Source organism: Apteryx rowi, unplaced genomic scaffold (assembly GCF_003343035.1).
Source record: "Apteryx rowi isolate R43461 unplaced genomic scaffold, aptRow1 scaffold_36, whole genome shotgun sequence".
Lineage (NCBI taxonomy): Eukaryota > Metazoa > Chordata > Aves > Apterygiformes > Apterygidae > Apteryx > Apteryx rowi.
In genome coordinates, this window is record NW_020450085.1 from 1,342,650 (window position 1) to 1,367,066 (window position 24,417).

Genomic DNA, 24,417 nt, shown 5'->3' on the forward strand with positions numbered 1-24,417 from the left:
TAGAAAAAACAACATATTTTTCAAATAATGAGACAATATTGTTTTCTGTATCCATTACCCTTTTTAACACTAAAAGTCTGCAACTCAAACAAGAAAAACTGTACAACTGCACGGTAAAAAACAAATTAGCAAGTGGATACAACCGAAATCAGGAGGAAAACTAGGCAGAAAAGTTTTCTTAGTCTTTGTAAACATTTAACACCCCATCCCCCCACTCACTTTTTCTAATCTGGCTTCAGCAAAGAGAGAAAAGCTACATCAACTGTACAAACAGGCCTGAGAATTGCTACAGCTTTATTCTGTCTCCCCTCAAAGTTACAATCTGGCATAAGGCTGAAGAGAAACTGGATCTTGGGAAAGTTTTTCTTCTGATTCCCCAAAACATGCACACTAGAAACATTGAATACAATTGAGTAAATACATACAATGAATATATAACTGAATATGGATCTCAGTTCTCAAAGCCTCATTCATCCTGGGGACTCAGATAAGCAGTTAGATACCACAGCGGCTCCCTTCTTTCCCCAGATACTGCCTCTTTGCCCGCAGCTTTCTTTAGGAGCAGATTTACAGTGCTGAGTCCCTCTGTTATTTCACCTTCAGGAAGGAAGAGCAAGCTTGGCAGTACTGCCATCACACACAGTCAATTCTCCCTCTGGATTAGGAGAGGCATCTTTTAACAGTTAGGGAGGAATGGAGCTCTACGTTTTTCCAAAGATTGTCTTTAAGGTATTTGTGGGTTTGCTCATGTCTTTTGGTCTTTTCCAGTAAGCCAAAACCTCATGCTTTCTTTTCCTTCAGTGTCACTTCATGTTTGTCATTTCTAATAAACCCATCCCTCCCAAAAATAATTCCACATCCCTTTCTGGGGGGTTAGGGGAAGGTCAGTGACAGCCCAAGTGACATTTCCAAACCCTGAGAATTACCAAATCAATGTCCCACTGAGAAATATCCCACAAGATCTGAGGACCCCTCCAGCATCCCCCTCTGCCATAAGGGAACAATATTTTATCCTGTGAAAGAAGGTGATGGGAATGAAGCGCAGTTCTGGCTAAACTGAGCTATGGGGAACCGCAAGCTCAAATGTCACCCTTGTGTGGCTTTGGCATTTCAGTGTCCGTGGTTTCAACGGCTCCTCAGCTGCTGCTGCTAGAGAGGTTATATTCCATTTACATCTAAGCTATAAAGATTTGGCAAGAGTCCTCAGTTATAACAGCTAGGGACTAGGGCAGTTAGGGACTATTCCTCTCTCTAATGGGGAAAGGTCAACATTTTGTACTGGTTTTACAATTTTTAGTATTGCAAAGAAAGCACTTTAAGTCTTTGTCCATTGCCCGAATGAATTAGGGAATAATGTCAGACCCCCCTACAAGCATAGCTCGATGGTTGTCGTTTTTCAGCATTTTCCCTCAACTAGTCTCTTAGGGAAGTGTGTGAATGATAACAGATCATTTTTGTTACAGGTAATGCAAACCACATTCCCCAGTCTTCAAACATATCCAGCATGAATCCATCTGGAGCTCCCCAAAGCTACTTGCAAGTCATTCAATCACTTGTAGTAGCTGGAAAAAAAAAATACAAACTCTATGAACTTTTACTGATAGCTAAACTTCAAAAGAGACTGAAGGGAAACAAATACCTCAAGGAATGACAGAACAAAAGCACCTGAGAATAATTTTCATGAAAGTTAGAAGTCTCAGAACAACCTCTGCTTGCCTGCCCTTAGCAGCCAGAGAGGACAAGGGAAAAACAAAAGTGTGTTTGCACATGACAGGGAACAATCACAGGATTATTCCCTGTAGGAAATAACATTTCTAGGCTCTCTGAAAAGAGTAACAACAGGATATATATCTTTGGCTATTTCCAGAAGATGAGAAAGGAAACACCTATTTCTTCCCCAGCGCACTTTGCTCCTGGATATGGGTGGAAACGGGGAATGCCCAGGGAAATCCATGTCACGGTGTCTGACAACTCCCTGCAGAGGTGTCCCACCTCTGGGAAGAGGGATTCACGCTTACTGCTAACATAGCTGTATTCTCAGCATTCACTTCCTCTTTCTATCCCCAAGGTTAAGCCAGAGAAACTGAGGACACACAAACTGTTCCTGTCAACATAAGATCAGCAAATTTCAGTCCCAGCCTAAGTTAACTGAGGTGGACTTACACAGGGATTTCCTTGGCTCCTTGGGTGCTCAATGAGCAAGCAACATGTTCTTTCCTAACACTGCAGTGTACAAAATAGCGTTGTTCCTTGCAGACACTGACAAACTGTAGCACTTGCAGAAAAGCAACGCATAAGAGATCTGGAAAAATTCAGATCAGCAAGGACATACACACATTGCTCAGTTAAAGAAAAAAAAGCACAAACAGCTTAAAGGTAGATGTGTGAAGGGGATGTTAAAAAGATTAATTTGGAGGTTTGGCTGATTTTAAGGGAGACTGACAAGGGAAAAAAAGTGAGATCAGCCCTAGTTCATCTTTTCTACAAATCCTCCTGAAAGAAGCCACTCCCACTCCGCAAGCAGGGGGAGATTAGTAATAAACAGTGAGCCCAATCACTGTCAAACATGCAGAAGAGATCATTTGGTTAGTAAATGCAGCCTCTGCTATCAGAGCAACCAGATCATGTATCCGTTTTCCACGCTGTTCAGGTACTCTTTCAAAACTGACTTCTTTCCCCGCTGCTCTCACTACTATTGAAAATTGTTTGGCAGTCAGTAAAAGCTCTCCTATTTCCAAGCTAGCTATAACAGCCAGCACGTAGTTCTTCATTTTGTAGCAGCAGGGTTTTGTAACTTAATGTTTCCTTCCCATGGCATTTATCGCTCTAAGACTTTTATGGAAGACTCTTTCCCAAGGGATTACCACAGGGTAAACCAGAGCTTTATGCTCCCTGGGAGGATACACACACACACACCCCTTTCCCTGATCATTTTTGTTACTCTTCTCTGAATGCCTTAACTGTGCCTAGTATTGCAGACCAGCTCAGCCCAAGATTCACACAGTGCCAGTCATGCTTCCCAAGCACTGGCAATGTCTTCCTTAGCATCCTAGGATTTCCTTCCCCCCTGCCCCCCCATAGTCAATCCAACAATGATGACTGATTTGCCTATATCCCGGATCTCTTCTGTGCTTTCCACCTGAGGAAAGGATATTCCTAGTTTATAGCAACAGTTTTCATCAGTAATCTGTAACTGATCAATGGTGCATTTTTCACTGTTAAAGTTTATCCCACTTAGCCAGGCACAGCAATCATCCACTTTTCCTTTATCACATTCCAAACCTAGAGTGTACCACCAACTCTTGCAAATTAATTACCCACAAATCACATGAATAGTCCAACTTTTTCTGCCAACACCACTGACAAAGTTTAAATACAATACCAAGATCAGCTCTTGACAAAGTCTTTCAGAGGTCATCAAACACTTAACAGTATTGACCCCCAGTTCAACAGTTCTTTACAAAGTCTCCTCTGTAGCCATGGTCTTACCCTTGTTGTAATAATCTACAGATTTCCTTTGTGGCTCCACATCAGCTAATTCCACAAAATCCGTATGAATTGGGTCTCCTGCATTTCCTTCATCTAAAATACAGATGATCAGATAGTCGTCAGCTTATTTTGGCATGATCAACTTTTGCTTACCAATTTCAGCCTACTGTCCATTTACCTTTGTCTGTAACATACTTTGTAGGAGAGGGGAACAACAGAGCTCTGCTTACTACAGGTGCATGAGCCTGTAGTTGCCTCATTTAATTTTGTTCCCTCTAAAATACTGATACTACATTTAGTCTCTAATTACAGTTACACTCCTAAATTATTGGCATCCTTAAAGTATTTTCTGCCAGAGCTGCAGTTCACATACCTGTTCTTTCAGTTTTTGATGTGTTATCAAGTCTGTCAGAATGGACTACTTTAAGCTTCATTTATACTCCAGATGTAGTAACTTCAACATTTACGTCCTCAGCCCCTTCCCAGATGTCTGCTGCCAGAACAGGATTAGGAAGAGCCACCGACTTCTAACAACCATAGTTAAGGGAGGGAATACTCCCTTACATAGAAATCTACCTAAAATTAGCAATAAATTTTACCACCTGGAGCTCTTCAAAAGCTCTTAGTTACTTCACTCAGTTCTATAATGACCAGGTATCTCCGCTTTAGTGAAACCAGCCTTAGAACATCCCTTGCAATATTCCATCTACAAAAAAAGAGGTTCTTCCTCTTCAGTATGTTTTCCACTGTTAATAGTGCTTTGTTTACATCAATTTGTTCATGAGAATTATAGATTCCTGTCCTGGCATTTCCTGCCTTTGACAGAAGCTGTGCAAGGAGATAATGATGCTCTGAGTCAGCACAAAGCATGTGTGCCAGCAACAGTGCATAAAGGACTAGAGGAGTATTTGTCTTTGGAAATACCTTTTTTTTTTTTTTTTAATTTATTTTGCTCAAGGGTGCATTATCAAATTCAAGGGCTTTCTTTTGTAAAAAAGATCATTGAATAAACCTCACATGCTTTTAGGTTTATGTCAGTCTGCACAGCTGCATTAATTGAGGTATAGGTTGTTATTAAGACTAGTCTGCTTTCACCTACATACATGGAAGCTAGAACATGCAACATGGAGAGCAAGCTGGGTCAACCACCATTATCAGTGACCAAATCCCCCCCCCCCCACACACAACCAAAAAACAACCTCCCCCAAAAAACCCCCCACAGATGTGCTGCTTTAATATAAGCTTTGGATATTTCTGAATGGCTCAAAGACTCAAATCAGACATTAGGCCCAGCTCCTTATTAAAGGATTCAGTTTCAGAACATGCTCTCAAAGAAGAAACATCAGATAGCCCCAAACAAAATCTAGGTATATTTGCAGAATGCTGACTCACGTTTGGGATTTGTGAGAAGTTCTGAGCAGAAATTGTGGGTCAAATAGCTACTGTTAAAAAAGAAAGGATATTTAAGAATGTTTCAGATTCAAGGACACAGTTATACCTGCTCCTGTAATCAAGTCTGAGCATTTTAAGGAATTACAGCCCTTCTTTTTCAGCAATGGTTTGTACCAGCTGGCATTTTAAATGGGCATAAGTGTTCTGATCATCAGTTACTGAATCCCGGCTGAAGGTCAGTAACACTCAGTTGTGCAGAATTAACTGTTTACAGTATTCAAATCCAACTGCAAGAAACATATCTGACTTAAGTCATCCATGAAAGCCAAACAAGAACATATTATACATAAAATACAGAAAACATTTTCAGCTACTTTAAAATGGCACACGATAAAAACATTCACAGGGATCTCCTAATGAATTGCTTATTTTTAATCACAACTGTCCAGGCACTGGTATATCAATAATAAAAAAGGTTAAAAAATAATGTACAGTTTAGGACAGACTGCAACATTTGAATAGAAGCACATAATTTTAATTTGCTTTTAAGTTTAAAACAATCCAAACAAAAAGGTTGCTATATAAATACAGAGTAAATGCACATAGTTTACAGCCAACTACATGTATGCAAGAATAATAGCAAACCTCACATACACATTAAAGTATTCTCAAACTGTCATTTGTGAGTGTTTAGCTATGACTCCTAGAGTATAATTATGTTCACATATGCAGGGTAGGCAGACTCTCTTAAATAGAAGAAATGAAAATTTACGTGACCAAGTCTTTACAGACAGAAAATTAAAAAAAAAAAGTTATGTTTACCGAGGCACACTTCAGTGTTCAGCTTGTTTTCTGAATTTAAACATAGCTTAAACAGGAAGCAACATTTAGAAAGGATCTCCAATCTTTTTCTCTGGAAGCATTCTTTTAAAACGCTACACTGAGGAATGTTAAAAAGGTAATTATAAAGAACAAAAACAGTATAGCAGAAGTTTTCATTACCAAACACCTCGATTAGAAAGGAAATGTATGGAGTGCATTATGTAAACAGGGAACTATATAGGTGCAATGTCAATATACAAGTGGAGAGACTGTTTCAGTTGTTTGCAATTAAAATAACCCCAAAAAATCTCTATAAACCCTTAGTGTAAACCTGCTTAAAACAGCATACGCTAGCAGATGAGAAATGCAGAGAGCAAGGTCTGGCACGCTGCGATGTCCAGGACTCACCAGTTTTCCCACAGCACTGCCGGCGCTGCCCAGGAACAGGGGCTGCAGCACCCAACTGCACCCCCGCGGCAGCTTTTCATGCCCTGGCATCCTCCCCTGCCTTGTCACCCCAAGATGCTACAGGTCCTTCAGGGACAGCCCGTGGTGGCACACATGCAATCTCTGATCTGGGCATGCTCCAGTGCCATCTTTTGACTGATGCAGAAAACTGCAGTCTTGCACAGTTTAACTGGTTGCCAAGTTAAAATTAACAGCTTGCAATGATATTTATCTAAGCAAAGGACATGTGGAAAGAAACTCATTGCTGAAAACAGCTTTGGACATCCGAGGCTTTTGCCTCTGTAGCCGAGAGTGACATAAGCACTACATGAAAATACAAAGTGAGATGACCATCTAAGTTACAAGGAAGTTTAAATGTACTCTTTCAGGTTTGTAGTTAAGGATGTCACTGAATGTAGCATCTTCTTATTCCCTTTAAGATTATAATAAATATCAGGAAAGTTTTATAAATAATTTAAAGATCTTTGGGAAATATTTCAGAAGTAACTTTGTACTAGTAGTTTAAAAATAAGAAAAAATCCCCCCAAACTGTGGGCTTATGTTTTGTTACATAAAGCAAACAAACCAAAAAGAATAATCACCCCTGGAGTTTAAAACATTGTCTAAACCCCCATTAAAAAAAGTGGAACAAAAAGCTGATTGTCTCTTTTTGTCTGTTAACAAGGACAGCTGGGTATAGGAGTTAACATTTTCCTCCTTAAAACTTTATTTTGAAAGTGATTGCAGGGAGCCTGTCCTCACCCAGACAAGGCGCACACATGGTACCCACCCAGCAAGTTAATGGAGGAGATGTACATGCAACTATGGGGGAGTAGATCCACGAAACAAAGGAGAGTAACTCTAACGAAACCTAGGCTAATCCAAATATCAACTGTATTCATGAACTCCCAACACTGAATATGGTCTCCTGCATTTTCTTGCCAACTGGAAATTTAGTTATCACTGAACCACCTGGATACCCAAAGAGGAATCCACTTTCTGCAAAACAAAGATTCCAGTGAGTAGCTATTCCTGCACTTAGTTACCTGAAAAATGGTACCACAGCAAGACCTAAAAAGCCAGAGTCATGAATAATACAAAATACTGCAGATTTTTTCTTGGAGATATCATTAGAAAAAAGCCCATTTTAGAAGATACATTAAGTACTCCCCTTGCTTGTTTAAAATAGCGACCATGTTCATCTCTGGGCAAATCAGACCATGGTATCCCTTTTTCTTTAAAAGGGTAAGATGACACTTTCCAAAGACAAGTCAATCCAGCCAAGTCTGCACTACAGTGGCACTACAGTGGGCACCGTGCACTCTGTAGGTGGCTCTTAGAGGCATGAGCAGTTAGTACAGAAAATTACATAGAGCAGTGAAATATTTTGACATAGTGTGGAGGACATGATGGTATCAAAATAACAAAACAAATGAAAAACCAGACCGATTGGTTTGTAAGCTTTGAGCCTTCACACATGACCTACAGAACTACTGCAAGAGATCCTATCTCCTATGGCATGTAATGCTTTATCCTGCACAGCCTACATGGAAACCAAACCACATGCTTTGTTTTAAACACAACTGCATGTACTGAACGCAGGTTTGGGCTATAGAAAACCAGCAAGAGGAAGAAAACTCACAAGCCAGAAGAAGGCCACAAAGTGCATAAGGAGTCATTCAGAAGATAAAGCCATTGCACACAATGCACAGCTAAGTATACTGAAGTACCACACTGGAAGAGTTGGCTATACGGTTCTGTCATACCAGTGTAGAAGCATTTATGCTTAGAAAGCTATTGCCCCTGATTTATAATGGTCACCTTCCTCATAAGGACCATGGATGCAGTTTTAGAAGTAGTCAAGGTGCAGATGAAAGGTTTGTTTACAAAGCTATATAAGTTCTTGTAACATTAAACCTATGATTCTGACATTCCAACTGTATGGTTTTGGAAAACCCTGTAAGTTATGACAGAAGAAACTAGCTAAGTCTTGGTGCTAAATGCAGCACTATTTTGTCAGTAGTTTATAGAGCAATGAAGAACAATGCCTGAATATTCAAGACAATTTAGAGGACAAGGTTACACTGTCAGCTGCAGTTCTGCACACAGGCTCAAGGTGGAACAAGTGATACAGCAATTTTAAGGGGAATGCTTACGAAAAAATTCTCTATTACAATTTTTGCCATCATCTGAACAGAGGCTGGCTGCACTGAAAAGCCCTCTCTCAACTCCAACAACATTTTTTGCTTTCTGGTTGTCTTAGCCATGGTGATATGCGTTCTTTCTCTGTACACCAAGGCAGGTATTTGTAAGCTAGGTCAGACTTTGCAAGAAGTAGTTTCAGGATAATACAGCTTATTCTTAGGTAACATGAAACTGTATTTAAGTGAATCCTGTCTTCACAAATGGTAGGCTGGACTAGTTAGGATTTATCATTACACTGAAAATCCCTAAAGATACTATCAAACAACACTTAGCACATTCTTCCTTAGTCGCATGAGTGACCTGACAAGTTGGCAAAGAGAACTGATGATATCAGAGAATGTTCTGCGGGTCTCTTGCTTCTAAAAAGGAAGCAAAGTTTTTGTTTTTGTTTTTTTTTGGGGGGGGGGGGGAGAGATGATGCAGCAGAACTAGGAATCCACAAACACCAATATTAAGAGATTGATAACCTGAGGAGTTCAGCAATTAGATCTTCTCTCCTACTAACCTACAACACTGCTCAACCTTCGAAGGTGGGGGGGGGGAGGGGAAACCACCTTTTGTAGTGAGGAAGTATTTCAATTCTGGGTCCCTGCACCATGTTTTACTTTGAGGTAGCAACACGAAAAAGCTACACACGCTGACTACTACCTCAGTCTCTATATGCATCTTCAGAGCAAGTGAACGGAAGTTTCATGTGTATGGAAAGGTATGAGTATGTAGTCTGATCTTCCCCATTCTTCCAACAGGTTACTGTGCAGTAAAACAGAACAGAAAAGTGCACTGAAGAGCAATCACTTAGAGAAGGGAATAGGGCTGCCCCAGGATATATGTTATATCCCCTTGCTCACCCATCAGGTCTCTGAAGCTGACTGAATGGCCTTGTCTAAATTAAGAGATGTAAAGAAAATGCAATTCTGAATTAAGAGGTGTATAAAGGCATTCCCTAAGGGGCAGCCCCCATTTATCACATTGCCAAGAGACCATACAATAAGGCAGCACAATGATTCATAGTTGCCCACAATCAATCTTCTATTTTGTCCATAGCTGCATGTTCCTGATACAATTTTCCTTTTGCCCGCGACACTGGCATAGACATTTGGTGGTCCACTCCAGTCTTTCTGTCTTCCACCTTCCTCTAGAAAGCCTTGTGACACTGCTATCCATCCAGCAGGTAGACTACCACTTCATAGGTTGACATCATGATAGCCGTGTTTGGAATCTGTCTGATCAGATGTGTAGTTAAGCCTCGGTAGAGGGCTCCATACCCTTCTTCTCGCACAAGCAAAGATAGTGTCTGGAAGAAAGATCTGTATTTTGTTCCCTCTTCTCTTAGCCTTGTTCGTACAACCTCTGTATAAAGAAAACCACATGTGGTTATGTTCACCACAACTTTTTGTTTTCCAGGAACCAGTTAATGAATTAAAAAAACACAAAACAAAAAAACCACACACACAGAAGGCAACCACTCTCCCTCCTCAAGTTCTCAATATCAGAAAGCTTCAGAAAAACTCCAAATATCAAAATAAAAAAGGAGGAAGACTGATGGGCAAACCAAGCATCTAGAAGAGCAAAACAAGTTAAATGTTTAGCTAATGCCAGATATCTAGCCAAACAAGCGAAGTTCGTTTGCTTAGTTAACATCCAGAAGACCACCAATGTCCAGGCTCATGTTTTAGCTTGGAAATTGCCACCAGTGAAGTATTCAATCCACTAACAAACTCAAGAATATATACAACTACTTTACTGGAAAATTAAGTGCAACTGAAAACCAAACAAGACAGCATCATGAAGAGCGATATGTTAGCAAGTACTGACTTGCCTATTTTCTTAGAAGGAGGATATGAACTCGCTGATGAGTGTAGAGAGAAAATTCCAAGTGAAAGACTACTGTACCCCTAAGTATTTCTGGCCAGACTCTGGTAAGTTCTTTGTGAGTGCTAGGGAAGCAAACACCTAAAAGGGGCCATGCTAAATATCCATTTAAAAGTATCTTCCACTTTTATTTCTGAACACTACGAACTCCTGTTGACTTGCTGAATCAAAAGTAAGGAGCAGACAAAGAAATAGCTCTTTATGAGCTCTTGAGCCAGTGAACCAAGAGTTTGCTAGAAATCACTGAAAAGACTCCTGTTGACTGCTTTGATTCAGGCCCTCAGACATCCCACTTACCATGGGGATATGCTATTGATGTTGCACAAGTTTTGGAAGTGGCAGCAGCCATCATCATTCCAACAAAGTCCGAAGCTTCCTTCGATGATTCATCCTCACTGTCCATGGCAGAAGCAGTTTTATATTCCAGTAGTTTTCGCTTAATACTCTCATAAATAACAAAATGAATAACAGTCTCAGATATGCCTGCATATGATGCTGACATTCCTCTGTAAAAGCCTTTAATACCATCTGATCGATAAACTTTCTGGACACATTCAAAAGCACTCATTCGCCTTTCTCCACGATTCCTGAAAAGAGAAGAACAAAACAGACATGAAGCTGGTGCAGTTAGAGACTGAAAGATAATTAAGCAGAGAGTTCCTTGAGTGACACAGGGACTTAGGAAACATCTCACACTGATATCCAGGGGCTCCAGTTCAGATATACTTAAGAATACAGAACTTGAAGTGAAGGTCCCAAAGGCCTTCAGCACTAGACATCAGTAAGCATTTTGCTTTATCCAAGCCAAAGGTTATGTGGTAACTAAAGAAATGGACACCATAAGTAGTTGTCAAACACCTCCAGGTCTGTTCAAATCTTTTAGAACTGTGGACCAAATTGCCTGAAAACTGACAAGTGAATCATAAAAGTTCGTGGGGGGTACTTTCTTTTGCATATAGAGATTAGGTATGTGTCCCTCCCCTCCCCCCCAATTTTGCCTTAAACAGCTCCTATAGCATGGCAATTACACATTCTATTCTAGAAGTACAGGTCTTGCAATATGGCCTTTAGGATTACATGGCTATAAGGCACACAAACAAAGGGGTAGCTACGAGTTCAAGCATCATGCCTCACACGCCACCACAGCTCTTAGTGAAGAGCTAGTAGGTCTGGAGTGAAGAAGGCACACCAACCAATATAACCAAAGTAGCTTTTATTTGATCCTACTAAACCACAGCTGATGTCAAGGAATATATTCACTAGGTTTTCTCCCTCCATGAGCCATGCTCATTTCGCATATGTGAAGAATATTAAAATCTTAATCCACAGCCTCTTGCTTTTTACCTTCTGATGTCAATGAAATGAACATCAAAAACCAGATTAAGTTACACTAGACACTATCAACCAATATATACGTGGGCACTGTACATCTTGAAATACTTAACACTAACAACTGCACAAAACTACTATGACACTGCATAAAGCGTGCTTCATTGCAGCAGTGAGGGCAGCCACTTGAAGCACCTGGATTCTGCCAGCAGAGGTCCCCTGTCTGAGCGAGGAAGCTGCATGGAATAAAACAGTAACTATCTTTATGAGAAGCTATCATAGATTATACAGATAAAAAGCAAAACAGACAGCAGCAGTACCACTGTGCAAGTAGTGAGGCATCACTAGATGGCAGTATTTAAAGCTTGATGGTTTTAATCTGCCATGTCAGACAGCAGCGAAACAAAGTACAGAGCACAATTAAGAGTCTGTTGTTTTAGAGGAAAGAAAAGAGTAGACAAACATGTACACATAGCCACAAATCAGATCTGGACTGAGCTAAGCTACTGATGCTGCAGAGGAGCAGACACCACCACTGACGCGACAAGAGAACGGAGCAGAAGCACAACTGCGAAGAGAAGCAGCGGGATCTACGGCTGCAGCTCCTGAGGACACCTCCAGTCCACACATCCCATATGGAGGGGACACCCACACAGACTGCTTTAAGAAGTTGCTCTTTTGATATGCAAGATGCACTGTGTCGCCTTAGAAGCCCAAAGCAATTTCACCTTGGGAACAAAACTCTCCTTCCAGGCCTTACTGGGATCCGTGGAAGTCTTAAGAACTTCAGCAGAAACAGGATCAGGCCACAACAATCCCCTATGCTAAGTGTTTTCTGCCTCTAATGACAACTAGAAGAGCTGAAAATGCAGTATGCCTGAAAATGCAGTATGTAGAAGTAGTGCTGGCTTAGCCCATATTACTGCTTTGTCCTGCACTCAAAGACAGAAAATGCCTCCTTTTGCCAGTCTCCCACAGGAACAAGGGGCTTGATGCTGTGTACAGGAGTAACGCGCACATGAATTCCATCACTTTCCCTCAGCCATATGGTTTAAGCAAACTGATGAATGGGAAAAGGCTAAGAAGCATAAGACACTATCAGGCTGCACACACCAAAGAGACCCTGTTGCCATGAAATCACCCCAATCGCATGGTGGCATCACAAGAAGTCTCATGATAAAACTAGTTCTGGGATGTATTTACTGTCATCTTGCAACTGAACATACTTGCTAAGAGAAAGACTGCTAGTATGCACATTAGTAGAAAAAGTCCAACAGAACCCCAAAATAGGCATTTTGGGGAGTTAGTGTTTCAGAATAATTGGCAGTTTGTAACAAGACAGTAGTGTCCAGTACAGCAATTGTCTTACAATCCACCCCATATTTAAACAGTATTTACCTGGAATTAAAAAGCATACCAATTAGCTGTTCCACTCAGATGGTGTTTTCTTTTACATTATGTATAATTAGGACCTCTAATATTTTGAACTAGTTTAATATATTTCTGTATTGCTTTTAACTAAAGTTTCAATTGCAGGTTCTACAACCAAAAGCAGCTTCCAATGACAAACTGACTATTTTTTGATTTAATGACATTTTGATGCCCTGTTACTCCTTGCGATATACACTGTCATGACTTGGATTTATGAGAGCCAAGACAGTAAAATAGTTAAATTCTACACAACATCTACAGTTGTTAAACAATAGATCAGAACCACTTAGCAGTTACCTATTCCCAAAACAAACACTACCACACGAACAAAACCTTACACTGTTGTGGCACACGCTAGCAAAAGGAGCACTTCCACTGTCAAGACTACAGAAATTTCAAGTGTATATTGGGGCTTATGTTCAGTACATTTCAATCTTCTTTACATCATCATCAATTAGTACATTCCACCGTAGCAACCTTCAGAGACTCTTTTAAAAGGGAGGAATTAAGCTGATTTCTTGAAAATTTTGTACTTAGTTTTTAGACTCTTATTCTACTGAACTCTTGAAACAGAAGGATAAGATTATAAATTAGGATTTTTTTTTCCCAAAAGATGAATCCTATCTGACAGAACAAAGTCACTGAGATGATTTTGTGAAGGGGAGAAAAAAGAACAAACCCCCCATTATCACAGAGATATGTATCACACAAGAAAGTTTGATTTTCTGGGCTGATGTTCTCACATTTCACTACTAGAAATAGGAACAGGTTAGCTATAAAGCAGTGGATGAAGGATGGATGAAGTAGTCTGATACTGTACACCAAGTTTTTAGAAAGAAGGTCTATAAAAGTGAACAAGACAGGTTCACTGAGATACTATACTGAGCCTCCCTACAGTTTTAAATAAAGCTCTTCTTCCCTGACTATTTGCATAAAATAATTATACTCCATTACAAGGTCTGTAAGAATAAACACTTTTCATAATTGATTTTGTAATGAATCCAGACAACTTCTACTGACTATCCTATATTAGGACAATTTCTATGTCTGGATCAATGAGAATCATGTTTTTACAGAATAGAGCTCATAAGTGAAAGAAACGAAAAACAGTATGTTTCAGACATTTCTCTGAATTTTTGCTAAAATGCTAACATCCTTATTTTAGGGATTTTTAGGGCAACAACTTAAAACAATGGAAATTAGTGTTTTGTCAATCATGTATTAATGTATAAAAATAAATATGAGACTTAACTTCGTCATTCACTCAGAATTTGTTGGCCAGAGACTACTGCAATACCTCAGACATGCCTTAATAACATGGAGAGATTAAAATACAGAGAACAATGATAGTGTAACTTGTAGAGAGATCAGTACCAGCTTTGTAACTTGAGATGCTGACTATTAAAAGAAACATTCCATCTTGAGATGCAGAGCAAATTCACAGCATCACTCTAAGCAAAGACTTACTATGGCAGAAAGATTTCTAGTTGTCACTAGTAAGTTCTCATAACATTCTTACCTTGCATCAAGCTGTAATCGTGTCTTTACTAGCCAAATGGGATTGGTTGTTGTGATTGCAGTAAAACCTAAACAAACATTTAAAAATAAAAGTTAGATGTGATAGCATCATAAAAGCAACTGCACCTAAGTTGAAACGCACACAGCAAGGTACAGTTGAGCAAAAACTCAGACTATACTGATTTTTAGAAAGTACCCGTTGTAGCCCTTTACTGGTATTTCAAGAATCCATACAGCCAATAAACATTTAGTTTAAAAAAAATTTACATTAATATTTTGAAAGTTTGATTCTTAGCAAGAGATTCCCCATATAAAATAAGCCCAATTGTGTGCATTTCCCTGCCTGTCCACTCATACCAACCCTGTTTTTGACACCATAGAACAGCAGAGCTATCTAGACTAGTGTTAGCCAATTAGTTCGGAAACATTTCAAAAAGAGCATGTTGCCAATACAGCTATAGCAATTCAAGATAGAAAACATTGTGTCAATTTAATTTTCTACCTGAAATACAATCCGAGTTTAAAAGCATGCAAACTGAATAAATACTACTTTTGGTGTAGTTAAAAGGCATATATTACTGTCAATTAAGAGATTTTTTTAATACTTAAGTATAAGGAGCAGTTAAATTTGAAAGCTAGTGTTTTATTTAGTATTCAAAGCAAAGATTGTTAGTTGGCCCAGGAATATTTATACAAGCGTATGAGCGTTTAAATTGTTAAAATAAATAGTATGGCTTCTAACCATCCAGACAGACAGCAACTATCTGGGCTTGCATCAGGGCTAAGTGTTAAAGCTATGATTTTCAGTCCACTAAAGAAAAAAGGAAGAAAAAGAAAAAAGGAAATAAATTCAAAAAAAAAGAAAAAAAGAAGTAAGAACCACTCTTACTTCTATACAACTGTGGAGAGAAAAATAGCAGAGTGAAAGGCAGCTCTGGAAAAAAATAAAATAAAAAATAAAAAACATCTAGAGTTGTAATACCACACATGCACCGTTAATGAGGTGACATGTTTGCAGGAGGGAAAAGGGAAAGGGAAGAACTGGAACATGGCCAGGCAAGAGATGGTAAATTTAGACACTCTGCGCTTCCTAAGTGACACACATCGCTTGTATATCACTATGAAGACATGCTGCCCTCCTGCAAGGGAATGGACTGGGGTTGAGGGAAAGCAACAGACTGTCGTGTTCAGTGCATTATCTGGTGCACAATACTTATACAAAGAAGAGGCTGTTGATAAGCTTGTTTATAGAGATCGTTAACAGCTTACATAAATATAAATATTTATTTAGCAGAACTGCTTGCATACTGGTTACTTCTGTTCAATCACAATCTATGTTTACATTGTACACAAATGACTGCAATACTCAGAGAGAAATGCCAGAGGATCTTAACTGTTTTAAGGTTAGGTACCCCCTCAAAGCCTTAAAAATAGGTCATTAGGATTGCCAGTTACAGTTCTAAAGACAAACTATGACTACCTGTAAGGTTAAGCAGCTACTAAGATTTGACTGTATTTGTGTCAAAATAGCAAAAATAACCCTTACCAATTTCATTAATCTTTGATTAAAGAAATAGGTTTTTAAACTGACTCCAACTCTCAACTGAATAACTTCATGTGAAGTCACTCACTGGGTAGATCATAAACAGAAAGTTAAACTTTTTTTGAAAGAGACATTACTTGTTTTTCTATGTCTGGGCACATATGATTAAGAGTGAAATCTGAACAAGCCAAAAGCAGTAGTGTTTTGTATCCACACTGCATGTAGGTGAACGACTATGCAAAAGCTCAAAGCAACAGGGAACTACTTTTCGTTAGCAAGACACAGGGTGTCTTAAAACATCACATCTGCAGAAAAGGTTCTGCAGTTCAGCTGGCTGGAGCCCTTCTCACATGGCAGTTTATGCCATAGAGACTCCGCCAGCTCCAGCAGCACTCAACCTGCGCTGCGCTAAGCGAATGGAAGCTTTCTTGCATTTTAACATTTCTTTATCCTAGCACTAACAAAGCTTCAAGTTTCTTTCTACACTCCAAAACAGAACATTTTCAGATGTATATTGCAGTAAAATGCAATACATGCAGGATTGCAACAAATACACTGACATAAAGTGGGGGAAAAATAACTTCTTCCTACCAGGCACTGTCCAGAGAAGACCTCTCCCTCAAGAAACAAAAATAGTTCTAAAGTCCTTCCTACTCTTTAATCACTTTTCTACAAATGTTTTAATGAGTCAGCCTACAAGACAAAAAAGTCATTTGCATTCCTATATAACTTTTAATTTACATGTCTCTGGAATTTTGTTATTGCTAAACTACATTTTATAGCACTACTTCTCTGCTCAGCCCCTTCTCCTCCCTATTTGGCGCAAAGACTTGGTCTCTGTAGATCCTAAACCCATAACAGAAAATATATAGTTGAGACCAGAGGCAACATCCGAGTTGCAGTAGTGACTACTTTTTCCCAGAGCAAAAGCAGGATATTTCTGGGCAGAAAGGGGTATATTGGAATTTGCCAGCAAGTGCTGGTTGGCACAGGACACAGCTGTGCCCCGTTCCATCTAAACTTGCACTCCCTGGGCTGCTCCAAGCATTATTTAAGCACAGCACTCCTAACAGCAGGATCAAGACTTCACAACATAGCTAGTTTTTTTCCTTAGGGCTGTTTTAAGCCTAAATAGCGCAACAGTTTGGACCAAAGCTTTCAAATCAAAGAGTCTTCAATAATTCAGGTGTCCAAGATGAGATCACCACAGCTCAATTCTTATACGTAATACAGTTAGTGCAACAAACAAAATACATTAAGAGTTGAGCGATGCTGACCTCAAGGAAGACACTCAAACAGAAAACAACCAGAATTTTGGGATCTCTTTGATAGGATAAGCTTTCTTTTTAAAGAGAAAATTTGTAGCAAAATTACTGGTTAAAAGAAAATAAGGGAGAGGGGCTTTCAGCTACTGCTATGAAGGTCTATGTCTCTCTATCCCAGCTTTTCCCCCTGCTGCCATGTTTATCTCAACCTGATCTTTATAACACAATGTTTATTAGTGTGTTGTATCCTCAGGAAAGATTTAAGACTGCAGATTGATTAGGAGTGCAGATCAATCTGACAATACCAGAAGTTCCTCTACTTGTCTCTAGATTCTAGTTCCCTCTACAAAATTGTATTTAAGATTCAGATAGAAAGAATTCTCAATCTGTTGAGCTATACCAGCTAATGACAGGTAAGATCCCAGGTATTCCTATTGTGCATCACATTTCAAAGATTAGTTTTTTAATCCGTAAGCCAATGTAATTGATACAGACACATATGAATATGGAATGTTGAATTAGAAATCCAAAGTAGTAAATTAAAAACAAACTAAAAGAGAAAATGGAAAGAGACAGAAAGAAGGTTGTCTACATTTGAAAAAAAGAAAAACAAAAGTTTTGAAACAATGCGACACCACAGAATATCAGCTGCAGCATTTTAAAGGCAGCTCTGGGACACTGAAAAAATAGAAGCCTGGTTTAGCCCAGTAAGGGACCTTCAATTAGCCAACAGAGCTAAATAAAAGCAGCAGCCATCAGTGAAAGGTATTTTCCACCTTTCCCTGAACTGCACTGAAAAAATTAACTCTTGAACAGAGTTAAGGAGAAGTGATGTCTTTGCACAACGCACATAATTTGTTCAAGGTAATGAAAGTGAATTCCCCATATGTTGTTTAATAGATATTACAAACCCAACGTGTGGTTCTTACACTAGAGGCTGCAAGAGACGCTCAGTTCAGTACTCACGAGGTTTAAGTTAGTCCATATTTCTGCAGGAAGTGACCTGCGGATGGGGAGCATGAGATGACACGATCTCACTCTTTTCACGGGAGAAATGTACAGTAAATGCCTAAAATAGACACAGGCTTTTCTGTATCATAACAACAAGCAGTGACCTCATCAGACACATGTGTACAAATCGAATCCCATTGGAAGGATTTGTGAATCAATATTGTGAGATCTAACTTTTTTCAGGTAAAAGTTTAGGAAAAAAGAAAGAAAAAATAATCAGAACAGGCCACAGATATTAAAATAGTTGTGTAAAATGCATTGAGTACTGAAATTTCTGCCCATTTGCAGCAGTTCAATTTTATAGCTCAATACTTACCTATAAATCAGATTTACAAATGAACTCTCCTCCTTTCCCACCCTCCCTCCCCAAAAATATAATTAAAAAAGAATGCTAACCTTGTCAAAGGACTGAAAGTGCAGTCAGATGCCTTATGAAATCAAGCTTTCTAGTATCAGTAGTAAGTGAACTAAGTACTCTTTTTATTTGGTATGTGTCAAGTTAACTGTGTATATACTACTGACAAGTTTAAAAAGCATGGTGTCTCTGCAGAGTGGTCCCAAATTAAAGTCTACACTTGGGTTGGTTTGCCAGTTGGAGCTCCAGAAAGACTGGTATACTATAATAGGCAAAATAGTTTTATAGTGACAGATTTCCAACTACACTGTCTGAATAAGGCTATGAATCATTAAAAAAAGGAGGCAAACTAGAAAGCCATACAGGAATCAAGCACCTCATTTAGGTCTCCATGAGAGTTTTTACCCTTTGTTGAGGCAAAAGAGGTTAAGTGTAACAAGAAGGCAGAGTTTATAGCAAATCTAGAGAATTCAGCATAACTTTGGAGTGTGCAGAGATAAACTGTCTTCACACAGGCAAACATTCTCATTCTCCTTGTTGCAGAACACTTTAGATATATTCCTTGTCCAAGTTTGCAAAAAAAGAATCATGTGATATGCTAGATGGTAAGTGAAAAGTGTTGCTGAGTAATCTTCATGCTGATACATGGGTATTTTAAAGAATGAAGGTGGTGTGAATTATATGCTGGAAGCTAGCACACAGCTAAGGGAATTGCATTAATTTCTAATTGCATAAGGCATCAGTTACTAACATAGCATAATTGATCCTCCTCAGGATAAAAAACTAAAAATTGCAATAAAACAAAAAAGTATGCTTTATCTTGAGAAGGAAGAATCAGGCCTAAGAGCAAAAAAAAGGCTTAAATTATACTCAAGATTAACTACCAACACAATACTTCATTAACAGAACTATAAAATACAGTACCTCAGCTACTTGCTCCAAAAATACTATGTGCATAAAGTAATCCTTATGAACAATAAGGTTAGTCTAGCCTTAGACACTCATGCATTAACATATGATACAGGTAAACACTTTTTCAGGTTGACTACTTACAGTCCTTTCATACAACATATGCATGAGCTAAAACTATGGATAGGTTACAGAAAGTTAAGTGTATTTTTGCATCGTTATTGTATTTTGCAACCCACAGGGAAAAATTTCATAGTACAACTACCACCTCATGATCATTAGGTAACAGAAGTCTTTATGTGGGAGAGTAAGGTCATATTCAAACAAAAAAAAAAATCCCTGTCATTTGAGACCAAGCTCCTTACTGAAACCAATGGCAGCTGCAAAAGATTAAAACCAATACTGATTATTTTTTACTAATTGTTAGAAGCATTTATTCACCTTGCCAATATAAAACTAAGTTCCAAAACACATCATCACAAGCTTCTGTGTTAACTTGTTTAACTCAGCCAATTAAGAGCTCACATTAGATCTTGTCCCTGTATTTTGCCATTTCCTTAAGTTGATTTGTACCATATAGCAATACAAACCTTGCAGGCAAAGCTTTAAGTGTTTTTGTAATTCTATTATGTAATTGTATGTATTCCAGAAAATACAAGGTTAGCACTTTCCCAAAAGCACTGTCAATTTTAACTACAGCCCTTTATATGTAAATCAGAATAGTGCCAGTACTCAGTATATTGTTTGTCAAAGAACCTCCTTTCACAGGGCTTCCAGAGAATGTCTGGATTCTATACAGTGCTAAACTATTTCAAGAGAGAAATAAAACGGTGACCTGTAGTGTGAACTTGCATTCAGTTTCACCAGCCATATGGTTTAAGAATACAACTGCAAAACTAAACAGGTGTAAGACAACAGTCACAGAAGTGTTCAATATTAAAGCTGGTATACAAGTGTAAAAAGTAAACAGCAATTAAGAGTCAAAGACATGTACCCCAGTAGTCATAAATGCAAATACATAATACCAGCCTTTTGGAAGGGAAACAAGTCAACATGCAGACACAGAACTTCCCAATAAACTAGAAGTCTGAGACTGCAAGCACTTGGGAAAAGCTACTGTGGTGCCTCTCTACAGCGATTCTCCTTTATGGAAGGAGGACAGCAGCTTCCACAACACTCTGAACCTTTAGTTATGTGCAATACCACATAATTTATACAAGTAGTCTCCAGTCAAAAAGTGTTAATCCATTTTTCTTATCTTCAGCTCTTTGTCAAGAGGATAAAACATGTCTTTAAATTCTGAGGGGGGAAAAAAACATGGGTAATAAATGGGAAAAACAACTGCATAAGTAGGGTTTCTGGAACAATTAACTGATTGGGGAAAGGCTTGGGAGGGGTTTCATGAAAAGTTCATCCCAATCAATGCTGTTCACCTACAAACAAAACATTGCCAAGTGATATACAGTACTCGACCTGCTGATTAAGCGAGCATCCTATCTTGCCCATTCAAGACAAAATGGCTGTCCACATGTTTAAGTCATGACAAGTAAATACTGCAACCATATTTCTCAAGCGCTAGAGATGACTATGTGCGACAAGCAATAAGCTAATATCACTTCAATTTACTATACTAGATATCTATTTCTTTGTATCAAAATTAGCAAGTATTAACAGAAGAGTTATGCTGTTCATCATTCTCATGTCACAACTGACAGTCCTTTTAATATCACCAGTGCTCCAGGTATATACACTGGTTGTAAAATTTTACATCAGTTAGGAAGTTCAACAAGCTATCATAATATGGTCAGAATCTACCTGTAGTGTCTATGGCCTAGACAAAAGAAAAGATTGAGAGAAAAAAAATGTATTTATGTAGAAAAGACACTGGCAACAACAGGCAAAGTATTGCCAGCTGAAATTTTGATTTCCCCAGCACAAGTCCATTAATGGAACTCAAGCTTGGCTTTAACTGCCCTTGTTCACAATCCCAACACAATGGAGCACAAATCAAAGACTGGTAATGGCTAAAATATACCAAAGTTACATTGCAGACTAAAGTAGAAACTAGTTCCCAGAGATAAAATGAATACTACAGACATCTGCTCTTTTATGCCATATTAGTGGTAGAACAAGCTAAGTGGACCACTACCTGAGCAAAGGATGTGTGCAATTTTTTTTTTTTTTTAAAGTATCTGCAGGCATATTTCAGAAAGACGAGAAATAAGTCAGATACACAAAGCTGTAACAGATAAAATAAAGGTGAAAATATATTAAAAAGCATTAAGCCAAAGTTCAGTGCAGACAATGTCATTTTTAGCTTGCAGAGCAAAGATAATTACTGTGTTGAAAGTGTTCATTTTACATTTCACAAAATATATCAAGGAAGCAGGCATGCAATTTTCCTAGAAAAGACTATTCACACATACACAATTAAACATTTTCATTAAATGCAAACTTTCATGCACATATACTCCAGATAGCTTTTATGTCTACCAGGAGGCCAAAAAAGAAAACTGCTACAACCAGAAGTCATTCAGTCACTGAATATTTTCTGTTTTATTTTTTTCCTACATTTATTGCCACCTCATTTATCAGTAGGACTCTAGAATGAAGCTGAAAAGTTACAGATCCTTACCTGCCACACCAGCTGAAATCATGTGTACCTGGGTAGAATCTGGATTGAAAATATTGTTCAACTTTTCCTTGCAGTTTGAGTAAGCAGCAAAATATATTGCTCTAAAATTAAAACAAGAACTGAGTTATGTTATGTTTTATGCTTTGATGCACTTATGAGCAGTGCCACTGGCTTCACTAACTCAAGATGATCTTGCTTGAAGTCTTATCTCCTAAGTAAAGAGCTACTCAAGGAATAATTCTTACAAAGCAATGTGAACATTTTAGGAATGAAAGACTGAGCGCATTTTACAGCTTTATTTCTTCCTCAGAGCTAGTTAACACTTGGTGAGGTAAGGGATAGGTGGTTGTAAATATAGCAGTGTTTTTTGTGATACTAGGAGGTTTGGCCTGGGAAGTAAAACACTGAACTGAGAATTGAAATTACAATTGTGCATCTTCAATAAGAGATTAGCTTTTTTCTTGGAATTGTGATGCTATTGAAATGAGCTTCTGCTGTTAGAACATCAGCAAATGTACTAATATATATTTCATTTTATTAAAACAGCACACAGGACCATATTTAAAAAGGTAGAAAAGCTGTAAAGATGAGATTTGCTGTTTGTTTCCTTAGTTCTGTATTTAAGAATAGATGCTTAAATTTTTCCTGAATACATGAGAAAAAAAATTTGTAAACTTGTAATACATTAAATTATGTAAACTGATATCAAATCAAAGTTAGATACAAAAGTTAGCACGTTAATGCAATACTATGAAAAAAGCTCAGTAAGACTATAAAACTGATTTTCTAAGTACATATAGAACTGACATTTGAGGCTGGTAACTCAGATTTCTGTTTAAATGACTTAGTCTACAGAGAAAAATGAACATGAGTTTTCATGAACAGAACATTAACCCCATTAGTTGTGCAAACATGTTTCTCTATTATAGAAAGTGATAAAGTGCTTGCTTCACGGGTGTAATTTCTAAAATGGGATCTGAACCCAGTTGAGTATACAGAATGTGTTATGAAACAAGCTTCTCTACAGCTTATTTAAACAAAGAGCTGCTGTTAAATCCACTTAGCTAATGCTTAATTGAAATGAAGTACTGAATGAAGACTGAGTACACAGGAAGGGAAGGAGGGATGTGCTGATTTTAAGACTTCACACATTACACCAAGTATACATTTTTAGTATGAACACTGGACAAAAACCAACAAAAACTCCAAACCCCACAAGCTAACTATTTTACCTGGGTGAGGAAAGGAAGTGAATTGGAAGAGTCAACTAAACATGAAACTTTCCGAAGTGAACTACAGCTACTTTTACACCAGCATTGAGGACAGTCACTGACAAAATGAACTTCACTGCTGTATAAAAAGTCTCATGCATTGAGAATGATTGTTGCAATGTACCTTTTAAGTCTCTTGCCAACAGGAAAAAAAAAAACACAGTACTGCTAAAGAGGAAAGGGGGGAAAAAGGCAACTAAGTGCTAAGGTCCAAGACCTTCCTTCCTACAGAGCAATGGTGCAGAGATCAATCTAGCCTTTAAGGGCTGATAAGTTAGAGGGAAAAGGTACCTTTACCTTCCTCCCGCAAAAGCAGAAAGTGAGAACTGGTAGAACAGGACTGGGTCCACATGTGTGCATGCACATGCTTTCAGCAGTGCAGAGTAGCAGGGGATGAAGTGGAAGGATGTAAGAGCACAATAAAGATGAGCAAGAGGAGATGACAGCACTTCCCTTCCTGCATGCAAGCAGATGTTAGCACAGAGTCAGCACTAAGTCAGGTGGTACCAGTGGCTGACACTGCCTGCAGTTAGCAGTGCGCAGCACAAGTTTAACATCCGTTCTGTAAGGTTCCTATCAGGAGACAGGCACAGCATTTTTGAAATGAAGATGTAATCTATTTTTAGGAGTGCTAAACAGATGCCATTAGCTTTGAAATTTAGTAGGCTCCAAGAGTTACCTTGGTCTGTGATTGTCTGACATATACCCAATTCAGTCACACAATCTTAAAATCCAAGCTTCTGTCTGTGAAGGAATGCCAATAACAAAGGTGAAAGTTTAGTTTGAGATGCGCTCACCACCATTAAATTGTTATTTAATGCCAAATACGCTGAGATTTTTTGTGAAACTGACTGAAGCTGTGCATACTAGAGATGTAAGCTATAGTTACGCATGGCTTTATCATGGAAGAACAACATATTCAG

General features: G+C 38.5%; 1 protein-coding gene across 2 annotated transcripts in view; it reads right to left on the reverse strand.

The window, feature by feature from the left end:
- Positions 1–5,400: 5,400 nt before the first annotated feature.
- Positions 5,401–24,417, reverse strand: part of SLC25A36 (solute carrier family 25 member 36) — a 30,045-nt gene continuing 11,028 nt past the window's right edge. For both annotated transcript variants that reach the window (XM_026073037.1, XM_026073038.1), the window contains exons 4-7: positions 22,224–22,324; positions 14,507–14,573; positions 10,525–10,814; positions 5,401–9,705 (exon numbers count right to left, since the gene is read on the reverse strand). In XM_026073037.1, the coding sequence (XP_025928822.1) occupies positions 9,512–9,705; positions 10,525–10,814; positions 14,507–14,573; positions 22,224–22,324 (652 nt within the window). In that variant the 3' untranslated portion in view covers positions 5,401–9,511. The remainder of the gene's footprint in view (positions 9,706–10,524; positions 10,815–14,506; positions 14,574–22,223; positions 22,325–24,417) is intronic.